General features: G+C 38.5%; 5 protein-coding genes across 7 annotated transcripts; 3 read left to right on the top strand and 2 right to left on the bottom strand.

The window, feature by feature from the left end:
• Nucleotides 1–196: 196 nt before the first annotated feature.
• Nucleotides 197–2,113, top strand: c2h22orf39 (chromosome 2 C22orf39 homolog). Its single transcript, XM_031306012.2, has 3 exons — nt 197–373; nt 1,205–1,372; nt 1,486–2,113. The coding sequence occupies exons 1-3, from the start codon at nt 344–346 to the stop codon at nt 1,615–1,617; spliced, it is 330 nt and encodes a 109-aa protein (XP_031161872.1). The 5' UTR covers nt 197–343; the 3' UTR covers nt 1,618–2,113.
• Nucleotides 2,114–2,356: 243 nt separating this feature from the next.
• mrpl40 (mitochondrial ribosomal protein L40) lies at nt 2,357–5,476 on the bottom strand. 2 transcript variants are annotated; one of them, XM_035991149.1, is made up of 5 exons: nt 5,304–5,476; nt 5,019–5,105; nt 3,680–3,835; nt 2,997–3,078; nt 2,357–2,868 (listed from the first exon to the last, which is right to left on the bottom strand). In XM_035991149.1, the coding sequence occupies exons 1-5, from the start codon at nt 5,363–5,365 to the stop codon at nt 2,641–2,643; spliced, it is 615 nt and encodes a 204-aa protein (XP_035847042.1). In that variant the 5' UTR covers nt 5,366–5,476; the 3' UTR covers nt 2,357–2,640. The 2 variants fall into 2 exon arrangements, with proteins under 2 accessions (XP_035847042.1, XP_031161871.1); XM_031306011.2 differs by having other exon boundaries at nt 5,019–5,102; nt 5,304–5,475.
• Nucleotides 5,477–5,587: 111 nt separating this feature from the next.
• Nucleotides 5,588–11,421, top strand: acaa2 (acetyl-CoA acyltransferase 2). Its single transcript, XM_031306008.2, has 10 exons — nt 5,588–5,846; nt 7,542–7,708; nt 7,830–7,958; nt 8,172–8,288; nt 8,430–8,577; nt 8,730–8,905; nt 9,375–9,504; nt 9,634–9,704; nt 10,852–11,006; nt 11,106–11,421. The coding sequence occupies exons 1-10, from the start codon at nt 5,831–5,833 to the stop codon at nt 11,185–11,187; spliced, it is 1,191 nt and encodes a 396-aa protein (XP_031161868.1). The 5' UTR covers nt 5,588–5,830; the 3' UTR covers nt 11,188–11,421.
• Nucleotides 11,422–13,686: 2,265 nt separating this feature from the next.
• On the top strand, nt 13,687–20,089 carry rpl6 (ribosomal protein L6). Its single transcript, XM_031306010.2, has 6 exons — nt 13,687–13,975; nt 14,071–14,169; nt 15,097–15,240; nt 19,437–19,485; nt 19,595–19,779; nt 19,899–20,089. The coding sequence occupies exons 1-6, from the start codon at nt 13,805–13,807 to the stop codon at nt 20,049–20,051; spliced, it is 801 nt and encodes a 266-aa protein (XP_031161870.1). The 5' UTR covers nt 13,687–13,804; the 3' UTR covers nt 20,052–20,089.
• Nucleotides 20,090–20,996: 907 nt separating this feature from the next.
• On the bottom strand, nt 20,997–23,558 carry dynll1 (dynein, light chain, LC8-type 1). 2 transcript variants are annotated; one of them, XM_031306014.2, is made up of 3 exons: nt 23,415–23,558; nt 22,509–22,647; nt 20,997–21,379 (listed from the first exon to the last, which is right to left on the bottom strand). In XM_031306014.2, exons 2-3 carry the CDS (start codon nt 22,638–22,640, stop codon nt 21,242–21,244), a joined length of 270 nt encoding a protein of 89 aa, XP_031161874.1. In that variant the 5' UTR covers nt 22,641–22,647; nt 23,415–23,558; the 3' UTR covers nt 20,997–21,241. The 2 variants fall into 2 exon arrangements, with proteins under 2 accessions (XP_031161874.1, XP_031161873.1); XM_031306013.2 differs by having other exon boundaries at nt 23,411–23,556.

Here is a 23,558-nt window from a genome sequence, read left to right as displayed (position 1 = left end):
TTTTAGTTAGATAATAGCAGGATAAAATCACAAGTAATAAGTGCTTTCTAACACCAATAGATGATAGAAAAACCACAAACAATAAATGTACATATTTGTCGAAAGTAGGTTTTGGATTTATCAAATGCAGATTATTAGAAATTGGTCAAAATTATGGGATATTTTGCTAGTCATTACTTTTGGACTAGTAGTATTACTTACTCATATTGTTTTATTTTTTATGTTTGCTGAAAGTGCTTTATAGCCTTAAGTAGGTATTTTCAAAGTAATAGTTGTAAAACTGTGTGGTAGCGCTTTTATTGTGAAATGAAATTAACCGGAAGTATTGCTAGCGCAGCTAGCAATGGACAGGTCTGGAGAAGCAGCGTGGAGGGTAATTTATCGTAACATTATACTGTAAAAAACGTTCTTGACTAAAAGTCCTGATTTCATTTAATCTGCCTGGTTTTTGATAGTCCGGATAATGAGTAAAAAGTGCCAAATCTGACCCAAATAGTTGGCAAGGTGATTAGCTATCGTTGCTAAATTGCCGAAGTAACCTTAACGTTAGCTAGCAATAAGCAATGTTATTAGACGAGGAGCTTTTATCAGAAAGCAATTTTATGTCAGAAGCTCTGTTACTTATCTAAACTTGCTTTGAAAATTAGCTTTGCTAATCAAATTTAAAACTAAATGTAAATATAAATATAGATGTAACGCTAGACATTTTGCTTTGTTTTCTTTTTCTCCTTTAAGTCAACACTATCGCTTGTTAGTGGATGATTCATTCATTATAATGTATCTGGAAACCCAAAGTTTTAAATAAATAAGACATAATGAAATAAATACTCCTATGAATCATAGACTAAATACATGCTAGAAATTGTAAAATAATTCGGATCATTGGTATGACATTATTGAATCCTGCTTATTTTTACAATAACTATTGCAATTCTTTCTTTATTTCCACGATTTGTATTTTCAGAATGGACTTTTTCTAGTCTTAACAGTGCCACTTTCCCCCCAATAAGTTTTATCTAATAATACTCATTTATTTCCAATTAAGTTATTCAAGACAGCCTTGAATGAGGTTGGAATTTAAACCTTTCTGAAGCAAATAACAGCCAGCTGCACACGTTTAGCACACCCCAAGTTGACCCATTATATATAAAATATGTTTACAACTTGGTTTGGTGGTGATTTCTGCCTTTGTCTGTTCGTACAGCCACCCCGGGCCTGTGATGACTATTGGAGTGAATTCAGACATTGCAAAAGCTTGAGGAATTGTTTTCACAACTATTACACTTATGGTACCTCCCCATCTTGCAAGCAGTGGAAAGAGGACTACCATAACTGCAAAGAGTGGGAGAAACACAGAGGCGCCGAGGCTAAGGTACAGCAGCAGGAAGTCACATTGTGATCTTTCTGACAATATTCATGGCGTCTAAAAAAAATACACTTGAAAGTTAAATCAGCCATTTTATACATAATGTATGTGTATTGCAGGATGCCTTGCAGAAGAGTGAGAGGAACAGAGTGGCAGAGCAGAGAAACTTCACCCCAGTATGGGAACTGAGGCGAGACCCTCCCAGAGACTGGCACATGCCCTTGAACCAGGAAAAGCCTCAGGACTCCTGAACTGTCACTATTAATCAGCTGTCTGTTCCATGGTGGCCAAAGTAAAATGAAAATTTGAGAATTTAACGAAATCGTTGAGAGCCACTTGCTGGAGAGACAGGGCATCACTAATTGCCATCTCAAATTGTATTTAGTGAGCTTCTGTTTGAAAATAGATGTTAGTGGCAGCCTCTAGTGGCCAATGATGAGTATGACAGCATCTATTCAACCAGAGAATTACAATTGGATCTGTGCAAAGGCAGTGTTGTTTTTCCCGTCATAAATTGGTTCTTCAAAGTTTGTGTGAACTGAAGCACAAAGGCTGACTGCACATACAGACTCACTGTAAATGAGTTTTAAGATTAAATGCCTTGTTTTTTTTTTGTTTAGTGTAAGAAAAGGAATATTGGTTTAAAATATGCAAAGGAAACATTTCATGTATTCCATCTAAGTAATGAAGGACCTGTCATGCATTGTTTTGATAAGGGTTAAATTAAAAATTGCTGCTGCACAAGAACGTTCTAACACCTTTGATGGCAAACAGGAGAGTTGGCCCTAGGACTGTAAAAACCTTATCTTTAACCTGTGCTGTTAATGAATATATTAAATATGTTATTGATGCAATAAAGACAAAAATGGTTTTACAGTTTCAACCCATACAGAGTTGTGCATTAGTAGTTTTCTGCCTTATGTAATTGATTATGGCTTTAACCTTAACACAAAAAGGTTTAAATTATTCTAAACAAATTGGATCAATTAAAAAAAAAAAAAAAGTAAATTTTTATTTTCATCTTTCTTCCATTATGTTTTATATAGAGATGTGAATGTTGGGGGGGGGTGGGGGGGAATTCAATTCATAATTTCCATGAATGTTTTTGCATTTGATACAGAGAAACACTGAGGGGACTATACAATTCAAGAAAAAAAACAAACATTTGTAGCAAAGTGTCCTTCACACCTACACATGCAGGCTTTTAAAAGGCTGCATCTTGCCTTACTGGATCATGACAAACGCAGGCTGCCCCCGCAGCCCTTCCCTGTCAATCACTGTGTGTAGACTTTAGTGATGTTGTTGTATTTCCCATCAGGAGCTTCATACTTGGTCTTTGGCGGAGTGTAGGCAGGACCTTTATGAGTGAAGGGAAACAGAAGGGGGTCTGGCTTCAGTGCTGCCTGGTACAGCTCCTCAGACTCTAACTTCAGCTCCTCCAGTGCCTCCCTCTGTGCCTCTAGAGCAAGTTCAACAGCCTCCACTTCAGCAAAGTGCTGCTCCTGCAAGAACAAAGACCGAAGAGCACATCAAATATAGCCCATTAAGTGTACATGATGAAGGGCAGAGGTCAGAGGCAAGATTTTCAATAAAAGCTTAAGTGATGGGGGTGTTATAAGTAAGTGGTGACCTGTTTGTATCGACACCACTCCTTAAGCAGCAGGGCTCGACCCTCGCTTTCTTCAAATGACAGCCTTGGCGCAGAGCGTTCCCTTTGTAAGAGAGTAAGAAACACCAATTTATAGCACTTCAAAGTCAGCAAGCACCACACTAGCAAGGAAAGAACAAAGGTACAGTAAGTCAAAGAAAGACGAATGATGTATAAAAGCATATCCATAAAAACATGTTTATGTCTGCGGGTGTTAATGCCAAATGAATGTTTGGAACAGCCAATAGGGGGCTTTCTGCGATCTTGTTCAACGAGTTACGGTACAATTTATGTCAAATCCATCCGAAAACCCCTATCCTAGAGATGATCAATAGAAATGTAAAACTTGACAGAATAACAATTCAGATGGCTAGGATTTTGGCATGAGTCTAGGAACCCCAAAAAATAGATTTTTGTACACATCAGATTAAAACCAAACTCATGAGAATTTCGAACTCTGATGCGACTGAATCTCTGGAGAACAGATCGAGAGTCAGTCTATTTGCTGTGTTTGGATTTCCAGCATTTGTTGACAATAAGAAAAACATTGAATAACGCCAGCTTTGTTCTTTAATGTATGTTACCAGCCTCCAGGTGTGCCTGAACTCAAATCTAACCTAGTTACCTGCAAATGGCCATATGGACAACAGTGAAATGAGCTGTACCTTGTTTCATCCAAGCATTTGGCTGGAGTGATGAGGTCTTCTATGGGGATAAGCTCAGGTGGAACCTTCTCCAGCTTCTTCAGCTTTTTTCTCATCCTCTCTCTCAACATCTGCTCCCTTCTTGGGTCCACTTTCTTCTTCTTTTTCGGCTCCGCTCTTAAACACAAAGCACAGCTCTTTGTGAGCATACGCAAGATATATTTTGAAACAATTCTGGGAAATAAAAATATAATTTATATGATATATTAAAAAAACAACTATTAAAATTAAACTTTTTTTCACAATATTCTAAAAATCAACAAATGCCATATTGATATCATTTTACAGTTCTATAGTTACATAAAACTTTTTTGCACTCTTGTCGGGCAGGTGCGTAGGATGTGAAACGTATTTTTCTAAATAAATTATTGCTTGCGTAATGGTCAGTGTGCGGGACTTTTCTCTCAACAGTTCTATAGTTAGACATGAGTAACATTACATTACTGAGTTGACTTGAAACTAAACTGTGTGTTAAGCAAGGTTGGACACACCTCTGTGACTTTATAAGTATCATCAACTCTGATTTAGAGCTTTTTTTGTTTTGCTAAGAAGTATGAATACACCTTAACTGTACAATCTGGACTAAAAATCATTAAACCATTGGTGGATTAACTTGTAAGGAGTTCCACTGACCATCCACCCCTACCTCCAGCCCACTGCATTGTGAACAGTACCCTACCACCTCCAATTTCCATTAAGTGCAGTGCACACAGAGATCCAGAAACCATCTACTGCTGAAATAACACTGGCCCCTGATTTGCTGTGTCACACTTAGTTTGTTGAACTGGTGTTGAAATTTTAGGCGAGTAATCGATAATTTGTTCAACAGAAACTCAAGTGCCAACCATTTTGATAGTCAGCTGTTTGGATCATCAGGAAGCAACAATGACATTGTCATTCTCTGGTTTCAGCATCTCAAATATGAAGACTGCTTTGCTTTATCTCCATTTTATATCATTGTAAATTACATTTCGGCAATATGTAGACTTTGGATTCTTGAAATGTGATGTTCACATGATAGACAGTTTTTAAGCAATAATTAATAAACAAAGAATATTCATCAAATGAGATACAAAAGTAATAAAGTGAGTGCAAAAATAATAAAAGGTGTTAAAAGTAGATTTTGGCTATGTAAGACGGGGCCACTAGATTAGCAGTTTAATGCATGATCTGTTTTAGTTACTACTGCGTTTTAGTAGTGCATGTTCCCCAACAAATGATTAATTAATCAAAATAAAAAAAATATTGACATGCAGTGAACCTGGAACTTTTGAGGGTTCACTGTGGGTCCTGAACATACCTCAGTGGAGCAGATGTCTTCAGTGTCATCACTGGTGCAAACCAAGGACTCTGGACAGTATGGTGATGTTCTCCCAACAGGAAGCTGCAAAACAACAAACAGAATACAGGTCAAACCCATAGACTGCATATAAAGAGGTCAGAACCAGAAGCCACATGCTGGACCCCGAGTGTTTGGCACCCACAGAACTGATTCAGCAGCATTTCTCTAGTGAATAACTTTAGCTATGTTAGCTGCAGGTAAATGCGCCTTGTTAACTGTTCACATCGTGCTACAAACACTCACCTTGACGGAGCGGTCTGTCGGGAGAAAACCCTGCAGAGACAGCGCGATAAAGTCACAGACATGTTGCCACTGGGTGTTTTTTCACACTCGGGGTCAAAATTGCTCACAGTATCGCCCGTCGCTTTCTGAGTGACAGAGCTGACGTGACGCGGGAGGATGACGTTGTCGAACAGTTACGCTCACAATTTGAAGGTCGCACTTTCGAGTATTTTGTTTGTGCATATAATGAAATTAAAGTCGTTAAATATAGAATACTTCGTACATATAATCAATAATAAAACAATGCGTAACATTAATGTTGTTTTTTTAAAGATTTTAATAATGTCTAAGTTTGAATTTACGTGTAACTTTTCTGTCGAATCTTGCTGGACGAGTGGAAAGTTAGCGGCTGCACTGTACTGTGTTCTCTCTCATCATTTAGGGGAAAGGTCGCAGTAATCAGGTTTATAATAATCACGGACTGATTCAGAGTGCCACAAGAAGACATCAGCCCAAGTTTGATCCTGCTGGTTTGTTGATTCTGCATTATGGCGCTTCTCAGAGGTAAACAAACACGTTTCAATTCAGCAGGAAGCAAAACAAAAAGCAAGTGGGTTTAATGCATATAGACTGTATATTAACAGTCTATGGTTTAATGTTAGGGGTAACTTTACATTGCTCCTTCTTTTTTTGTCGCAGTGTAGCTAAATGAATGGCATCGATTTAAAGTTGACTTTATGTAAATGTTAACAGAGTTTAAAAAGGTTTTCTGATCACAATGTTACTGCAAAGTAGGTGAAAGGTGACAACATGGTGTCAAGTCATTAACAGCTGTTTGTCCGTGGTTTCGATCCATTTAAGTGCAAATAATAATACTCTTAGTGGTGGAGGGAAAGACTCCTTACTTAAAAAAAAAAATGTGTGTAAAAGTACAGCATTTAAAACATTTCATGTAATGTTTATTCAAGTAAAAATATCAGAAAAATCTATCAAAAGTAAAAAAAAAAAAAAAATTAATTAGGCTACGAAGTGACCTATTTCTGTAGAAAATAAGGCACAGTTTAATCCACTTAATCTTTTGTCATTTTATTCTTTAAAATTAATTGGCATTAAGTTATGTAAGGCATTAAAAGTGTTAAGTATCTATCTATCTATCAATCTATCAAATTGGATTATACGATTTGAATGAAAAAACACATTTTGAAAAAAAAGTAAATAGTTGTAACAACAGATCTCAGATAAGTGCAGTGAAGTAAAAAGTACAATATTACCCTCTGACATTTAGTGGAGTGGAACTATAAAGTAACATAAAAGGGGAAAACTAGAGTAAAATACAAATACCTAAAAACTTTTTTAGTTTTAAAAAAAGTTTTACTTGAGTTTTACTTAAGTAAAACTAAATGTTTAACTCAATGTTTACACAGGAAAAATTGCACAACACTAAACACCCCTCCTGCACAAGTCAGGTGCTATAGGTTATTGACAAATGTCATGGCACGTTAAGGCATCCAGTGACTTTTGGCACATATCGTAGGATAGCCAATAGTTTAATGTCTGATTAGAAACTAAAAGGCATGTCAACACAGAATATTAAGATAACTATCATACCTACTAGCTACGTACCACTATTGACTTGTTTATTATAAAAATACTGCGCACGTGTTGATGACATTTTGCATGAGGTGTGCATATTTCTCAAAGCCATTCTAGGCAATTCTGGTTTAGATCAAGTTAACTGACCAGGGTAATGAAAAGTATGTATAAATAAAAAGTGTTTTCATTGTTGTCTATTAAACAGTATGTTCTTTCAAAGAAGGCACCACAATTTTGTGTAACTTGCCGATTAAAAACATCATGGGTCACTGTTGTAATTAGATTTGTATACATTTCTTTAATCCATAGGCATAATTTCTAATTATATATATATATATATATATATATATATATATATATATATATATATATATATATAAATAAACTCCATAATCCCTGAACATGAATTGGTTGTATATTCCCGGTCTACCTTGAAGATTGAAAATCCAGAAGTAGTTACTCCTCTTGTCCCTCCAGTTCAGTTTGAGCCATCTGATGTTAGTTTCCCTATACTGTATATTTATCTCCTGCATCTCAATGCACTGGCTATGCCGGCCATCTCTGTAGTATGTACCGCCCAGTACAGGTGCTGTGATCTGGCTGTGGCTCAGTGGTGGGTGGTTTGAAGTCTTTGTCGCTGTACTAAAATACTCTGTTCCTCTGCAGGTGTATTTGTTGTAGCTGCCAAGCGCACTCCGTTTGGTACCTATGGTGGCGTGCTGAAGGATCACAGTGCAACAGACTTGGCTGAGCATGCAGCCAAAGCCGCCCTTGCCGCAGGGAGCGTGGCACCAGAACTTGTGAACAGTGTCATCATGGGAAATGTCATGCAGGTACTTAAAATCCAACAGCCATATTTAACAGATCACAACTACCATCACATGAAAGTGAATCTAGTGCCCTCAGTTTGGTCCCTACCTTTTCATTTGTCTTTATCTACGCCCCTAATTTCAGAGCTCAGCTGATGCACCCTACATTGCTCGTCATGTGGGTTTGAGGTGTGGTGTTCCCATCCCAGTGCCTGCTCTTACTGTGAACAGACTGTGTGGATCTGGCTTCCAGTCCATCATCAATGGCGCTCAAGTAAGCACTCCACCAAGAACAAAAAACATTCTGGTGGAAATACAAATGTAGAATTATCCATACTATTGTACTGTACTGTATATGTGTGTGTAAAAGACTGGAGATATGTCAAACAAGAGCATGGTCCATACGATAATAAAAGTATAATATTTCACATATATCAATTCAACATAATGTGTCTTACAAAACCCTGTTTCCTTGGTGTGTTTGTAGGAGATTTGCCTTAGGGAGTCAGAGGTGGTCCTGTGCGGAGGCTCAGAGAGCATGAGCCAGGCTCCGTATGCTGTTCGCAACATACGATTTGGTACAAAGTTTGGAGTCGATCTCAAGGTTATTATTATTATTTATTTAAAAAAAAAAATTATTTTTGAATATTTCACATACATTTACATGTGGCCATAAAGACAGCTTGTTATTAAACTCCAAAAGCTTTTGACGCAAAGATAAAACCTCTGCTGGTCTGCCTGACAGCTAGAGGACACCTTGTGGGCGGGTCTGACTGACCTGCATGTCAAAATCCCAATGGGCATCACAGCAGAAAACCTGGCAGAGAAATACCAGATCACACGAGAAGAAGTTGACAACTATGCATACCAGACGCAACAAAAGTGGAAGGCCGGTAAGATGGGTTTCATTCTTTTCAATATTTTCATGGTCTGCTCACCTTCCACATAGTAACACTGATATTGCTTTTGAAAAAGAAAGGCTGGAGTGAAGAAGTTAACTATGCTCATTCTTAAAAGTTCAATTGTAACTATTTTCTATTTACAGCTCATGAGGCTGGTTACTACACAGCAGAAATTGCTCCCATCGATGTGAAAGCTAGAAAAGGCAAGGTGTCCATGGCTCAGGATGAACACCCTCGTCCACAGACAACACTAGAACAGTTAGCCAAACTGCCTCCTGTCTTCAAGAAGGGAGGGACTGTTACTGCTGCCAATGCTTCAGTGAGTTTACGCCTACGATGTTCACTTAACTTGAGGTTCTCAGGTGGTCAGTTTATTTTTTGTGGTCAGTTCTACTTTAATCAAAAAAAATGTTTATTATTTTAAACTGTTTATTGCTCCCCAGTGGGGAAATTACAATTTACACTCTGTTTGTTAGAAATCACTACACACAGGCCTGAAATACACACACATGCTCAGGACCTATTCATGCACAAATGGAGAGATGTCAGAGTGAGTGGGCTGCCAGTGCTAGACCAGCACCCTGAGCGGTTGGGGGGGTACGGTGCCTTGCTCAAGAGCACCTGGCAGTGCCCAGGAGTTGAACTGGCATCTCTCCAGCTACCAATCCACACTCTGTACTTTGGTCCGTACTGGGATTTGAACCAGCGACCCTCATCTCAATCCCCAATATCATGCAACTAATGTTACTTCTACTCTTATTAAATCTAACACTCTTCTTGATCTCCAGGGTGTATCTGATGGTGCTGCCTGTGTGGTGATTGCGAGTGAAGATGCGCTGAATGAACACAAGCTCACTCCACTGGCCAGAATTGTGGCCTATCATGTGTCAGGCTGTGACCCGAGCATTATGGGAATTGGTAAGTGACAAACTTGGATGAGTTTAATCCCTTTGAAATAAAAAGGAATGAATGACTAAATAAACAGTTGTGGTATTTGACATTGGTTTCTTTATAGTAAGAATTTCTGGTTTCCCTAAATCATTTTAGGTCCCGTTCCAGCAATCACAGGAGCTCTTAAAAAAGCCGGACTGACTCTCAACGACATGGATCTTGTGGAGGTTTGTTTTCAGTGAAACGCCAATATCTGTGACTTCATCCCTCAAGGTTCAAGGTTCAATGTTCTTTATGTCATGTGCACAACAATAACCGAGGTAGTCGATGGCAATGACAATCTTTGGCCTCAGGCACCTCCAACAATGCTCATTAAATAACTAAAAGAAGAAGAAAAAAACACAAGTAAAAGCAAAATCTGACTCCAAGACAATAGAAAATATAGTGCCTCTTAAGATATGGGGTTAAAATATAAACAAAATGTGAATAAAGTAATATAATTTGTGTAGACAGTGTTGCAAATGAATAAGACTGAATGTAAAAAGAAATGTAATGTATATATGCATAATAAGAAGTATGTGCATATATATAAAAATATATATAATCACAGAGAGTGGTGTTGAGTCCCATGTCTCTGAGCTTGGCGATGAGCTTGGAGGGCACAAGTTGAATGCAGAACTATAGTCTATGAACAGCATTCTCACATATGTGTTCGTCTGGTTCCAGGTGAGAGAGGGCAGTGTAGAGGGCCAGGGAGATAGCGCCGTTGGTTGATCTCTTTGGTCTTAGATTGTGTCATACATTTTATTAGTGGTGGAAGAAGTACTCAGGTCCTGTACTTAAAAGCACCAATACAGCAATCAAAACAAAATACTGCATTACAAGTTAATGTCCTGCATTTAAAAGTTTACTTATACAAAAGTAAACTTAAATGTTTTTTAAGTACTTCGGTACTTTTATACAAAAGTACCGAAGTATTGTTAGTGAAATGTACTTAAAATATCAAAAGTAAAAGTATTCTCTTTTAAGAAAAATGTCCCCTGTAACTGATAAATTATTTATATATGACATTATTAGATTAACTGTTGTAACTGGTTGAGGTGGTTTTAAATACTTTATATACAGTTTTGTAGTTTAGTCTTGATCTGACATGTAACTTGTAACTGTAGCCGTAAGATAAATCTACATTTCAATCCTCTGAAATGTAGTGGAGTAGAAGTATAGAGTAGCTTACAATGGAATACCCAAGTCCAATTTTTACGTACTTTACTTACAAATTATTATTGTTATTTTTGAAAACTGCATTTCATATGTTTTGATTTATTTAGGTAGCTATTACTCAGTTGTGTCATTGATGTAATTTGGTTTGCACAGGTGAACGAGGCTTTTGGTGCTCAGTACCTGGCTGTTGCTAAGTCTCTTGGACTTGATCCAGCAAAAAGCAACGTTAATGGTGGAGCTATTGCCATTGGACATCCTCTCGGTGCTTCTGGAGCACGTATCACTGCCCACCTGGTTCATGAGCTCAGGTAATTTTGTCCTTTAGTTATAACATGTACAGTATATCAGGCAAGATGTCTGCACATTAAGTTTAAGTAACTTTGAATAATGAACTTTGTTTTTGGTAGGCGACGAGGAGGCAAGTATGCTGTTGGCTCTGCCTGCATCGGTGGTGGTCAGGGCATCGCCATCATCCTTGAAAAGTACTGACTAAAATAGGTGCCAATATCAGAGGAATTCCTGTAGAAGAATGTCTTGTCCCACCGTCTACTCGCATAAAATAAAACTCAGGTCATACCTGCTAAAAAGAGATTTCCTTCACGTACAGATCAATGGCAAAATTATCTTAACATGAGGTACTGCTGGTCTGTTTTTCCCTGGCACACAAAGAAAACTCAACATTAATTTTTTGCTGTAACTCTTGTAACTTCTTTCAGCCTATATGTAGAGCCATTTCTATCCACTTTTTTGTTTAGATTAATTTAGTTAATACTTATTTTAGCCACTTGGGGGAGTATTGCATTGGGTGTGGTATGTCACTGTGAATTAGGTATATCTACAGGTGTGGCAATCAGTGAGGGCAAGGTGTGGATGGCGGGGAACACACGGTTCTTACCGTAGCCGAGCGAGTACCCACTCCACCGACAATAAGCCACAGCATTTTAGTAATCACCACTGGGTGAAGTACTATTTTATGTGAAATACCCTTTTTCTACCTTTATAATAAACGGGAACACCACCAACTAATCTCTGGACCTAAGATCTTTTTGCTACGCGTTGAGAACACCATGCCATCCATACCGAGGCTTATAGGATAGCTTCAACACTATATAAAAAAATGGACAACAAACGTTTCAGTCCAGTTTTGCCTTGGAAGCCATGTGAAGATAAAGAGCTAACTCATGTTTCTGTGGTTGTTGCACCAGACTGTTTATGGATGTGCCTGAGATGCATTGCTAGGTCCTTGGTCACATTAACTTGTGTAGCATAGCATTAACTCATAAAGTACAGTTTGTGTTGGGTTATTGTAAGGTTTAAAGGAACTCTGAACTCTAATGTTTGCCATTAAATGTTCTCTATCAGTCCATTATCATACATAGGAATCAGTATTTGTCTGATTTGTGATGGCTCCAGCAAAAGGTGATCTTGTATTTCTGTGTCAAAGAATCTCAATAAATACATTTTTCAAAAAATAAGTGAAGTTTTTTTCTTCCGTGACCTGCCCTTGACAGCAGCCAATGGTATTTTTCCTAGATTAGCAGGGAATTAAGATTTACCAGATAACCACTACTACTTCTTGTTTTAGTTGTAATGGTTGTTTTTATTTACAAATATATTTTTAATTGTGTCTTTTTTTTCTTTTTTTTTATCTCTTTAGGAAAGTTAGATTTGATTGTTTTGTTACATATGCTCAAAACCATAACCATAGATAATGGATTACTGAATGTACTGAATGATATTTGATATCAGAGATTCATGTACTCGTAACAACCCCCTTAAAACTTTCTAAAAAGTAAACAAAAGTCTGGAATTGATGTGTACAGTTTGAAAAAATAAAAGAATATGCAGAAAATATATTTAATGCTCTGCTGTAACAGAGATTAAGGATTGTTGAATTTTTTTTCTTTAGTTTTTTACATTAAGAAAAGTACAAAGTTAGGAACATTGTTTGTTGTTCTTTATTTATGAAAATGATATTTTCCTTAAAGAAAAATAAGCTCTATACAAGCATTAATTGTGTTTTTGTTTGTATGAGCAGATAAAACAATAATACATAGAAATACATTTGTTTAGTAAACAAACCAAAAAAGAAAAGTGTGAAAATGTTGTTCTTCGTTAAAAACAATTGCAATGTTGATAATCTTTAAAATGTACAGTGAGGATAAAGGGGAATTATATTTAGGACAACAAGGACCACCAAATCCTTAAAACTCGACGCAATTACGTAAACGTCATCGTGCAGCGTCCTTATATACGTCACATCCCCGGATGTCGGTCTTTTTTTCATAGCAAAGGTAAGACACCATTGCCTTCGTGTTTCTGTTGGAATAAAATCTGTTTGCATCTGTGTTACAGAATAAAAACTATGGTCTCCAAATATCAGGAGACGAATCCTTGTATTTAGACGATGCGTTAGACATCGTTATTACTATGATTCATCCATCATGTGTATAATAATTAAGTTTGTTCTATCTGCAGTCCTAGGCCGCCGGTTAGCCTTCGTGCTGTCCATAACGTTAGCTAGCTGGCTAATAGAAACGTGTTGTCCTTCGTCAGTCTTCTGTACTGTGTTACCATGCGATTCCGCTGTCACATACTTACATTTTCCTTTTAAAACATTAAATAGTCCGTTTGAGAAGACAAGTGGCTGGCTAGCCAGTAAAGCGACTCTTCTGTGTTATGTTGCTAATGTCTAGCTTACGTTACTTGTCATGCCTGTTCTGCATTGGTGGTGGTTGTGGTGTTAGCGCTCCACCGAACACATTATTTTGTATTTTGTTTTGTGGTATGGTTGTGATGTTTTCTGCCGTTTACCAATTAATTGTGTAATATGGTTGGGATATTCTTCTGTTTACAAATGCAGTATGTAATTTCGATTGAGAACATGATTTATCGTTACTTGAAGGCTGTAACGTAGTATTGATACAGTGCTAGTCGTCTGTAGTTGATACCAGAACCATAGTACTATTAAACAGTATACAATGAACTGTCCAATCAAAGATGGAATATGGTTTGTGGTCTGAGGATTATTAAAAAATTAACCACAACAAATAAAATCCTTTGAGATTGACACTACACACAGTATTGTTGCAATTGGTATACTAACATGTCTTACTTTGCTTTGTGTCAGATGGCAGAGGGAGACAAAAAGGCTGCCAAGAAGAAGCACGGGAGCCGTAACCCGGTTCTGGTCCGGGGCATCGGCCGTTACTCCCGGTCCGCTATGTACGCCCGCAGGGCCATGTACAAGAGGAAGACCAAGACCACTGAGACCAAGGTGCGGACAGATCTCTGATATCCAACAAAATGAATGATAAATACACATCAAACTTGTTGACGGTGTCTTGTATTGATAATTTGCTTTGGTTTCAGATGGAGAAAAAGCTTAAGGTGAAACCCCAGGCAACTGTTGTCAAGACAGTTGGTGGAGACAAGAATGGAGGCACTCGTGTCGTCAAGCTGCGCAAGATGGTGAGTAATGTGTGAATTACTTTTTTCCCCTTATTGTTTGAGTTGGAACTGTAACTGTCATTGTGCTGACAGAGTAATGGAATTAGCACACATGGAGAACCGTCTAGGATGTGTGCCTGACTGAGAAATAACTGTGTGCCGACTAGCGATAGGATCGTATATCAACGGTTAAAGGGATGAACTTTTTTTTTTCTCATGCCAATATTAAGACGATTCTACTGTACTATCAGAACTAAGATGTTGTAAAAGAAAAAAAACTTAGGGCTGTGCAATTAATTGAATTTTAATCATCACTAAAATGGAATCAAAACGATTATTTTGCACATTACGTTTTGCAAGTACTTATAGTCTTCTGTTCTGAATGAAAAGTTAAATGGGGAAAGTATTGGGTTTGGTCCCTCCTCTTCCACCGTAGGGAGAGTTCTTTGCTTAGAGAACGGATGACAGTCTGGTTAGCCATCTCCCGGTGTCTGCTGTTTTCCCGGTGGACAGTGAAGCAGAGGGACTGTAGGCTTTGTGTGGTTCTGCCGCTGCTGATTAGAGCAAAACGTTGATTGTTGTGGGTAGCATAGCAATGTTTGTATCCGGTTTCCCTTTTTGAATGATGAATAGATGACTGCCGCCTGCTGGTATGGAGTTATTTCTTTGCATGCATGCCCACAACGTACGTGATACTTGGCCATCGGCTGTAGTCTGAGCAGTGTGTTCCAGTACAAATTTTTGGCCAAGACAAAGTTGAAGTGGACCGACATTAGGCAACGCCACGGTCGGCCTTCATCACCGCTAGTTCTCGGCCATCAGCTTGGTGTGTCAGGGCCTTAAGTGAAAATGAATGAACCTGTTTTGTTTGTGCTTGTCTCCACTGGGTTTTTGCAGCAAACCTAGATTTAAAATGTTAATATATATTTTCATGTGCTGCTATTGTAGCCTCGCTACTACCCCACAGAGGATGTTCCCCGTAAACTGAAGAGCCATGGGAAGAAACCCTTCAGCCAGCACAAGCGGAAGCTGCGCAGCTCCATCACCCCAGGAACTGTCCTCATTCTGCTCACTGGTCGCCACCGTGGAAAGGTGAGAACCAATTGTGGCATGTCTTGACAAGGATTTCTGATGTTCTTACAGATTAGTAGAAATGATTGGCACACACAATGCTTCTAGTGCGTTGGAAAAAAGCTTAACAGGTGAATATGCACTACCCCATGTATGACAGAGCAGCCATTAAATGCCATACATGACGCAGCAGTGATAAAGATTAGAGTCCAATGTTAGGGTTTATTTGTTAAACAGGATCATCTCTATATTTTACAGAACTTGTTTGACTGATGTCATAATCACATACAAGTATTGGTAATTATAATCTGAAGACACAATCTATGATCCAGATTAGGCCGGCACGATTCGGAAAAATATGAATCACAATTTTTTAGCTTAGAATTGGTGTCACGATTCTCTGCCATGATTTTTTTTTTCTCACGAAGTGTCATGTTTTTTGCACACATGAACCATGACAAAACAAATTGGCAGTACCAAACATAAGACTTTTTTTTTTTTTTTTTTGCGCACCTATAGCACATTGCACATCACCACAAGCCTGTAAACATGGAGGCTTCAATGAATAAAGAAAATAAAGTACATACTGGCCATTTAAGTACAGTAGGCTACCAGAAATAGTGACGTAACACATTGAACTAAATCTGGCCCTGATACAGGCTCTATCTGAACTCGTTGAACATGTCTTTACATAATTAAAACATCAATCAACATGCTACAGCTTCAGTCTCTAGAGAAATGGAGTTTGTCAATTGCCAATTTAAGTACAGTTTCAAACAGTATTTCTTAGCACACTCGAACTGTCTGCCTGCGTTGTTGGATGACTTTCGGACCTCTTGCCTTGTACGGCTTCATCATATTACACTTTGTGGTGACGTTTGAGGTGCTGGTAAAGATTTGTGGTTTTAAGATCCAGACACACAAAGCTGATGATCGTCTGTCGGACAGTCTGGCGAGGTCAGTGACTCGAGTCTGTTCGGTGTGTTCCGTGCCGTCGTCCTTTATTTTGGCCGATTTGACATGTATAATCGGCGGGGCGCACTGCCGGCAGTCAGACTCAAATGAGCCATCTGATTGGTAGAGTGCTAACCCGGAAACAGGAGCCGAATGAGCGTAACTAGAGTCTCTCAAAATCTGACAATTCTTTTAAACTGACCTTTGTCGATCTGAAATGAAGACAGATTCAGCAACTGCATGGCCTATTTCTCACTTAAAATGTTTTCAGAAACACGTTTCAGTGAACTATTTTAGTAAAATATGTGATCGTATTCTGAACAAGCTGCCATGACAGTCTGGCTGTGAATTTCTGGAGAAACCAGGCCCATGTGACACGTTCGTCCAATCAGCTGCCAGTTTTCATTTTTGGGCGACAATACAGCTTAGTAGGGCTGTCCTCGACTAAAGAAATTCTTAGTCGACTAACACATATATGATTTTGTCTTAGTTGATGTAATCGACAGAGCTATGCTCTTTGAGAGGTGGTTAAGACTAGAAAAGCACAATATAAATGTAGTTAATGAACCATCTGTAAAACTGACTTTCTCCACAATTAATCCTGCAAAAGCACCACTTTAAATCTTGTGTTTACCAGAAATGTGCTCATAAGTTTCTTGGAAATGAGTAATTAAGCATAAAAAAAATGACTCAACTAAAGAAATCTTAGTCGACTAAGACCAAAACGACCGATTAGTCGACTAATCGACTAAGAGGTGGCAGCCCTACAGCTTAGCACCACCTGCTGTTATGGAGAAGTATTACGTCACTTTGGTGTGTTCCGAGGCACTTTTTTGACCAACTCGCGGAGACTGCCTTTTCTGCAGAGTAGGGCTGAACGATGCATCGAATTTTCATCGTCATCGCGATATGAACTAGTGCGATGAACGCATCGCAACAGACAGCCTGACACGATGAATAAGGGAAAACGGTTTACACACTGAGACGACGCGAAGTGTAATACGTCTCCATAGCAGCAGGCGGCGCTGCTCTGTATTGTTTCCATTAACAGTCTGATTTCACAGAAAATGAAAACCAGCAGCTGATTGGACGAACGCGTCACGTGGTTCTTTTTTCTCCGGAAATTCACAGCCAGACTGTCATGGCGTCTCGTTCAGAATACGAGCTCATATTGTACTAAAATAGTTCACCGAAACGTGTTTCTGAAAACATTTTAAGAGAAATAGGCCGTGCAGTTGCTGAATCTGTCTTCATTTCAGATCAACAAAGGTCAGTTTAAAAGACTTTCGTCGAACGTTAATTTCTTATAGTTATAATGCCTCATTTATGTGTAATTTGTTCAATAAAAGCATGTCAAAAATTATCTATTTGATTTCTTTATTCAGTGGGAATAGGCTATTCAATGTTTAGGTTCGCAAAGAACCTATTAAAGCACTAAGACATGGGAACAGTATAGCTAACGTTCACATTTGAATATTTATTGCAAGTCATATCGTCATCGCAATGTTATCGCACATCGCAGCTTTTCCTCATATCGTGCAGCCCTACTGCAGAGGGTCGGCCGTCTGGTCGGTGTGTCCCAACCTTTACCTTGCGGTGCTGCAGCGAGGGCAAAGCATGCCTTGCAAATCACATCAGACTGACCGTCGTCTTGCTTGAATCCAAAATACTTCCACACCACCGAATGCGAACCTTTTTTCGGAACAAGTTCGGTTTGAGACGGAGTGGTTGGCTGATTCTCGTCCCTATTACCTGGGTTTTCGTCAATATTGATTTTGTTCATTTCCTGTCGCACTAGTTAGACTATGCTGCAGCCTTTCCGAACTACTGCGCTCACTCGCCAAGTGAAACGCATGACTAAAAGGCGCTTTGTCATTGGCTGAGGGTGAAGGCCTGAACTTTGTGAGAACCTAGAAGGGAGAGCATTGCAGCGCTTGGGAGCGCTTTAAAACCTATTTTATACGTCTGTTTAAAACTCACAGAAGAAAGTAGTAGCGTTTTGTGATGCAGTCGGCTCGTAAAATTAAATGAGAATAAAAATCATTTATAAATTAAATTGTTATTAAATCGCAATCTCGATTCACCCGTTCAATTAATCCAGATGTAAACAAAACATCTATCAAAATGTTGAAGCTGAGGATATGATCCTGCATTTATTCCCGTTGACTGACAGGTTTTTTAATGTAAGCTTGTCCCTAGACAACACACATGATCTGTTAAATATAGTTAAAAGGTTTGTTTACATACAATGTATGTAACAGAAGTCAATCTATTTATAAGTTGTGGAACAAAATGTGCAATTTTATCTAACTGAAAATTTTAGGTTGTCAAAATGGTTACTGTTGGGACTATGAAATTTAATCATGGCGAAAGATTTCCATTGTCTTGTAGAAGCAATTAAAATCAAATGTCGAACACCTCAAACATAGTTTGTCAACAATAGTTATCGAGTAGACAATCATAGCATCAATACTGATACAGTTTTATGGTTGTACTGGCAGTTAAATTAAACCCAAAATGGCACAAAACGATTTTTGGACAATTTCGATTTTACAATCGACAAGTTATAACCTCCATAGGGGACTAATGCAGAAAATGAGGGACTAATGGAAATGCCTATTTAGTCCAATGTCCAGTTGTGACACGTCACTGTACACCATCTCACTTAACACGGACAGTAGAAGGCAGTATTTTTACAAATTGTAATAGAGGTGGACTAGAGACAGACTTTTCTCGAACTGTCACAAATGTCTTAAATTGACAACATGATGGCAGTGCAGTCCAGCTTTCATAGACTCATAGGACAGGGTGCTTAAAGATATTGGCCCTAAAACAAATACGTGGTTCGTCCTTATTGTGCATGAAAAATGTATTTTCTACAACAAGCATGCTTGACACATCACTATAATCACACACCCTCGGTACCACAGACATTGTCCCTCCCTCCCACACTCAAACGATACATTGGCAAGTTATGGAGGCATGCTAGTGCCCACACACACTTTGAGCAGTAGCTGACCTAAATAATGTTTCAGCAGTGAATCTGACAGGCAGAGCGCCATCCTTATAAAATTAGGAGTGTGTCAAGTAGATTTATTTTTCCTCGTCTAAATAGCTTGGCATGAAAGTGGATTGCCGCTATTGAACTGTCTTATCCAAATGGCACAAATATGAATGTTTATGAGCTCACTACTGGAGTTGAATAGTGTGCAAAACCCCAATACAATAGCTTAATACTAAAGAGTTGTTTTTGTGTGTTTTAGCGTGTGGTGTTCCTAAAGCAGCTCTCAAGTGGTCTCCTGCTCGTCACTGGTAAGGATGACTTTTTGGTGGTAAAGATTGTACAGGTCGTACAGCAAGATGCTGGACATCTTTATACTCCTTTTCTAACAGTGTTTTCTTGTTTCTTGCATACTTGTAGGCCCTCTTGCCTTGAACAGAGTACCCCTGCGCAGGGCTCACCAGAAGTTTTCCATTGCCACCAACACCAAAATCGACATCTCTGGCATGAAGATCCCCAAAACTCTCAACGATGCTTACTTCAAGAAGAAGAAGCTGAGGAGGCCACGTCACCAGGAGGGAGAGATCTTTGATACAGAGAAAGAGGTGAACTAACTGATTATCTTATATTACACTACTGTGCATATTTTGGCCATTTCTATGGGTCATTGACTTCTGGATTTATGATACCTGAGTCACTGGTTTTCTTTTATCTCCATCTGCAGAAGTACCAGCTGACAGAGCAGAGGAAGGAGGACCAGAAGGCTGTTGATGCTCAGCTCTTGCCCCTCATCAAGAAAGTACCTCAGCTCAAAGGGTACTTGCGCTCTTCCTTCAGCTTGTCTAATGGTGTCTTCCCACACAAGCTGGTTTTCTAAATGTGTTGTAATAAAGAGTACCATCGTCTAATACCCTCTTGTCTCGTTTGTTCTGAAAGTGTGTGTGTGTGTGGGGGGCAGGGTTTCCCCCAGAAAATATGCTTAGCCTGGCAGCATTCATGTAGAGCCCAATAGTTTCTGTGATAACGGAATCTTGGACAGAACTGCAAATTAAGAATTTAAAAAAAAAGAAGCAAAAACAGTATCTTAGGGCCCTATATAGTCAGTGCTAAAAGATAACTGGAGGTTAAAAAAAATGTACTGTTTCTAACAGAGGTGCCCTACTGTAACTAGATAAAAATCTTAATACATAACAATTTCCAGTGGCTTAGGCCTGGTGGGGGTCAACTTAGGCCCAGTGGGCCACCAGGCATGCAATACACTGGGGAGGAAACCCTGTTCAACTTCTAGTTATGATCTATGAATTTACCATTATCAGGTTTTGTCTTCTGCAGGTAAAACTATCCCTGGCAACTAAATTAAATGCAGATTGTAGATTAAACTGATGCAAACTATTTGTAAGTACCATGTATGTTCAGTATTTTTGCCTGGATGTTTGCTCAGTTGAGCTTTAACTATAAATGAGCATCCGAAATTCAAAGGCTAATGCTGTTCTGAAAAAGCTCACAGCCGCCCGCATAATGCAAGTGACTTGAATCATATTGAATTAGACCTTAACATTGTGTTGAAGACACTTCCTTGATATGTCCGTTATTTTCCCAGTGATATGCCTTTCCAAGATTGCTGAGAAATGTCATATGCATACACCAGCCTGGCTACTGCAAATTGATAATTCCATCCCTCTTGTTGAATGCACTGCACATTTGTCAATACAAGGTAATCTATACATATCAAAACATGATGTATCTGGTCATATTGGATTATAAATATCCTGGTTCAATTAGTGTATAATGAGGCAGTGCAATGAAATGACTTCACCAGACATTTGGACCCAGACAGCTTAACAGCTACGCTTTAATTAAAAAAGACATGTCTAATTTAACAAGACAAAAATAAATACAAGTGTTTCATCTCTTTAACATGGCCACGTTTTTTATCCTCAAAAACAGAACAAAGTAGAAAGCAGCACAGAAAAAGGCAGCGGCCCCTTGCCAAGGAATGATAAGTGCCTTTGTCAAATCAGTCAGTACTGTATATGTGGTCATCTGATGTCAAGAAAATGCGTTCCCTCAGCCAGACTTGAACAGCAGAATGGCCACCTGACCCAAGTAGAAGTATATGAAATGCTTGGTCTCATGAGTCACGTAGCTGCCAAAGTTCCTCCCAACGATGCAGTGCCAGGTCGGGTTATATTTCTTGTCAAACTCCTGTGGTACAAAGACACATTGTGTTCAAATGTTTGTGAACCAACATGTTGGGAGGTGTGAAGAAAAGAGACAACAATACATTGCTTATTGCCAAAAACAAGTGACAAATCACAGATTTATGATTTTAATCACAACTAACAATACCTAGATTGAACTAGATTGTTGTTGCTGGGAGAAATGAAGAAAGTATACTTGTTTCACCTCAACCTCAAAGCTTAGACTAAATACTACTACATAATATCACTAATGATCACACTTAATTTTTTTTAAACTAATATTCCCAATAACACACAATTTTTGGGTCTCGGTAAAATATAGAGTATGGTCTAGATCTACTCTATCTGGAAATGATTTGACACTAAATAAAATTGAATCAAATTTAATGATGTTACTGACTGGAAATATGTTTTATATTGTATATATTATATAAGCTAGTCACTACATTTTTAAAAGTATGTACCCCCCAACTTAGGCTTGGTGATTTATCTTGACAAGTCTGGGAATTTGGCCATTATGATCATTCTAAAATGTCCTTTTAGATTTTAACAGCTAAAATACAATTACATGGTACTGTTTGCTAGCTTATTCATTTTGTAAGACTTTAAATTAACACATTTGTTTGATACATTTTTTTCTTCTTTCAATTATCTTCTGTTTAAAATACTGTATCTTATATTGCCAATTTTGCAAAAATAGAAACATGACAATTATATAAACATGCCCTAGGTGTAAAAACTCCTCCAGTAAAACTAGAATGTGTACACTTGCCATGACTATGAAAGATAATATACAGCTATACCCAAGTTTTTAACAGTGTCCCTCACTAAACTGATCAGGAATGCGACAATGGAGATACAAGGTGGTATTTGGCTTCTGCAGGACAGTCAGTCCTAGGGCAACTGGTTTACTCAGGAAGAGGGGAAACAATTACAAATACCAGGCTGGGTTAACATTAATTATGCACAGGGTTGTTGGTCTGTGAGTGCAAAATAGCTTTACATCACTAGTTGCTTTCAATTGAATAGAAGTACTACATTTTGCTTACAAGTCAGTAGGTTAAAGTTACACCGTGTGAACGTACTCAATAAGGAATTGAACTAAATGGAAGATGCCTCAGCAGTAGTTTTACCTTTTTGATGTATGCAGCGATATCTTTCTCGATGTTGTACTTCTCCAGGGCCTGTGTGGCACACTCAACGGCGTCCTGCTGCATGTCCTCCGACATGTCGGCATTTTTTATCACTGCCTTTCTTTCAGACATGGTTGCCCTGGGAAACCAAAACACAGCGGAGGATTTATCATCATCTTCATAGGCGCATTGGCACACAAACAATGCAATACACTCTAGCGCATGAGCATCTCAACAGTCCTCATCATCAATTGATTAAAACGATACTGTATGGAGAAGATACAGGGTCTCATCGTCCAAGGGAAAAAAACGGCTAGCTAGTTAGTGACGAAGTTATTACATAATAACTGACACATAACGTTAACATTTAAACTAGCCATTTCTACAAGTGTTGCATAACAACTTCCATCAGCTCGGTGGATGCGCGCTCTGCGTAGTTTCTATGGATACGCAAGACATTTGAGATTATCGTCTCAATTTTACCCGAGGTTTCAACAAAAATACCAGTAATTTGAGACTGCAAAATGAAAGTACGTTCTCCAACTAACGTATTAAAAACATTAACGTAAGCAAGCAGCAAAAAAGCAAGCTTTGCTTCAACATCAGGATATCAAAATAAACATCACATTCTTACAATAATATAACGTTTGGTATAAATAGGACTTAGCTAGCTAACATTATCAGATGTTAAAGGGAGAAGGGTTTTGCCACAGGCATATTCAGCGAGCTGTTGATTTGCTAACGTTAAAGCCTGTTAACTAATGTTAGCTGCTCATTCATCCCGCAAAAGGAATAACAGTTAACGTTAAACAAGAAGCACAGATGTTACCGTTCGACAATACTTAAAAACTGAATCAATTAACCAACCGATAATTTTCAACATGCGAAATGTTTACATTTACCTACTAGTCTCCCGTATAGTGTTAGGCTAGGTTTTAAAGAGACGACCGCTCCTGTTGTGACAACTCCCGCGAAGTGGCTGACACAAAAGTAATGTGGGTGTGTAGTGTAAGAGACTGCTGCCTTGACGGGTTCCCATTGGCTGGTATT

This window comes from Sander lucioperca, chromosome 2, assembly GCF_008315115.2.
Source record: "Sander lucioperca isolate FBNREF2018 chromosome 2, SLUC_FBN_1.2, whole genome shotgun sequence".
Classification (NCBI taxonomy): Eukaryota; Metazoa; Chordata; class Actinopteri; order Perciformes; family Percidae; genus Sander; species Sander lucioperca.
Note: the sequence above shows the minus strand (reverse complement) of the source record. Positions and strands in the feature narration are given on the sequence as shown.

Excerpts from the sequence above, each read along its gene's own strand:
- mrpl40 (XM_035991149.1), bottom strand. The coding sequence starts at position 5,365 with ATGTCTGTGACTTTATCGCGCTGTCTCTGCAGGGTTTTCTCCCGACAG. Across the intron at positions 3,836-5,018 it reads AAGACATCTGCTCCACTGAG|AGCGGAGCCGAAAAAGAAGA; the intron begins GTATGTTCAGGA and ends TTTGTGTTTAAG. Across the intron at positions 2,869-2,996 it reads AGTGGTGTCGATACAAACAG|GAGCAGCACTTTGCTGAAGT; the intron begins GTCACCACTTAC and ends TTGTTCTTGCAG.
- rpl6 (XM_031306010.2), top strand. The coding sequence starts at position 13,805 with ATGTCTTACTTTGCTTTGTGTCAGATGGCAGAGGGAGACAAAAAGGCT. Across the intron at positions 14,170-15,096 it reads TCGTCAAGCTGCGCAAGATG|CCTCGCTACTACCCCACAGA; the intron begins GTGAGTAATGTG and ends CTGCTATTGTAG. Across the intron at positions 15,241-19,436 it reads CTGGTCGCCACCGTGGAAAG|CGTGTGGTGTTCCTAAAGCA; the intron begins GTGAGAACCAAT and ends TGTGTGTTTTAG.
- acaa2 (XM_031306008.2), top strand. Across the intron at positions 7,709-7,829 it reads TCATGGGAAATGTCATGCAG|AGCTCAGCTGATGCACCCTA; the intron begins GTACTTAAAATC and ends CCCTAATTTCAG. Across the intron at positions 9,505-9,633 it reads CCCGAGCATTATGGGAATTG|GTCCCGTTCCAGCAATCACA; the intron begins GTAAGTGACAAA and ends AAATCATTTTAG.
- dynll1 (XM_031306014.2), bottom strand. The coding sequence starts at position 22,640 with ATGTCTGAAAGAAAGGCAGTGATAAAAAATGCCGACATGTCGGAGGAC. Across the intron at positions 21,380-22,508 it reads TCGCTGCATACATCAAAAAG|GAGTTTGACAAGAAATATAA; the intron begins GTAAAACTACTG and ends TTTGTACCACAG.
- c2h22orf39 (XM_031306012.2), top strand. The coding sequence starts at position 344 with ATGGACAGGTCTGGAGAAGCAGCGTGGAGG. Across the intron at positions 374-1,204 it reads CTGGAGAAGCAGCGTGGAGG|CCACCCCGGGCCTGTGATGA; the intron begins GTAATTTATCGT and ends CTGTTCGTACAG. Across the intron at positions 1,373-1,485 it reads ACAGAGGCGCCGAGGCTAAG|GATGCCTTGCAGAAGAGTGA; the intron begins GTACAGCAGCAG and ends TGTGTATTGCAG.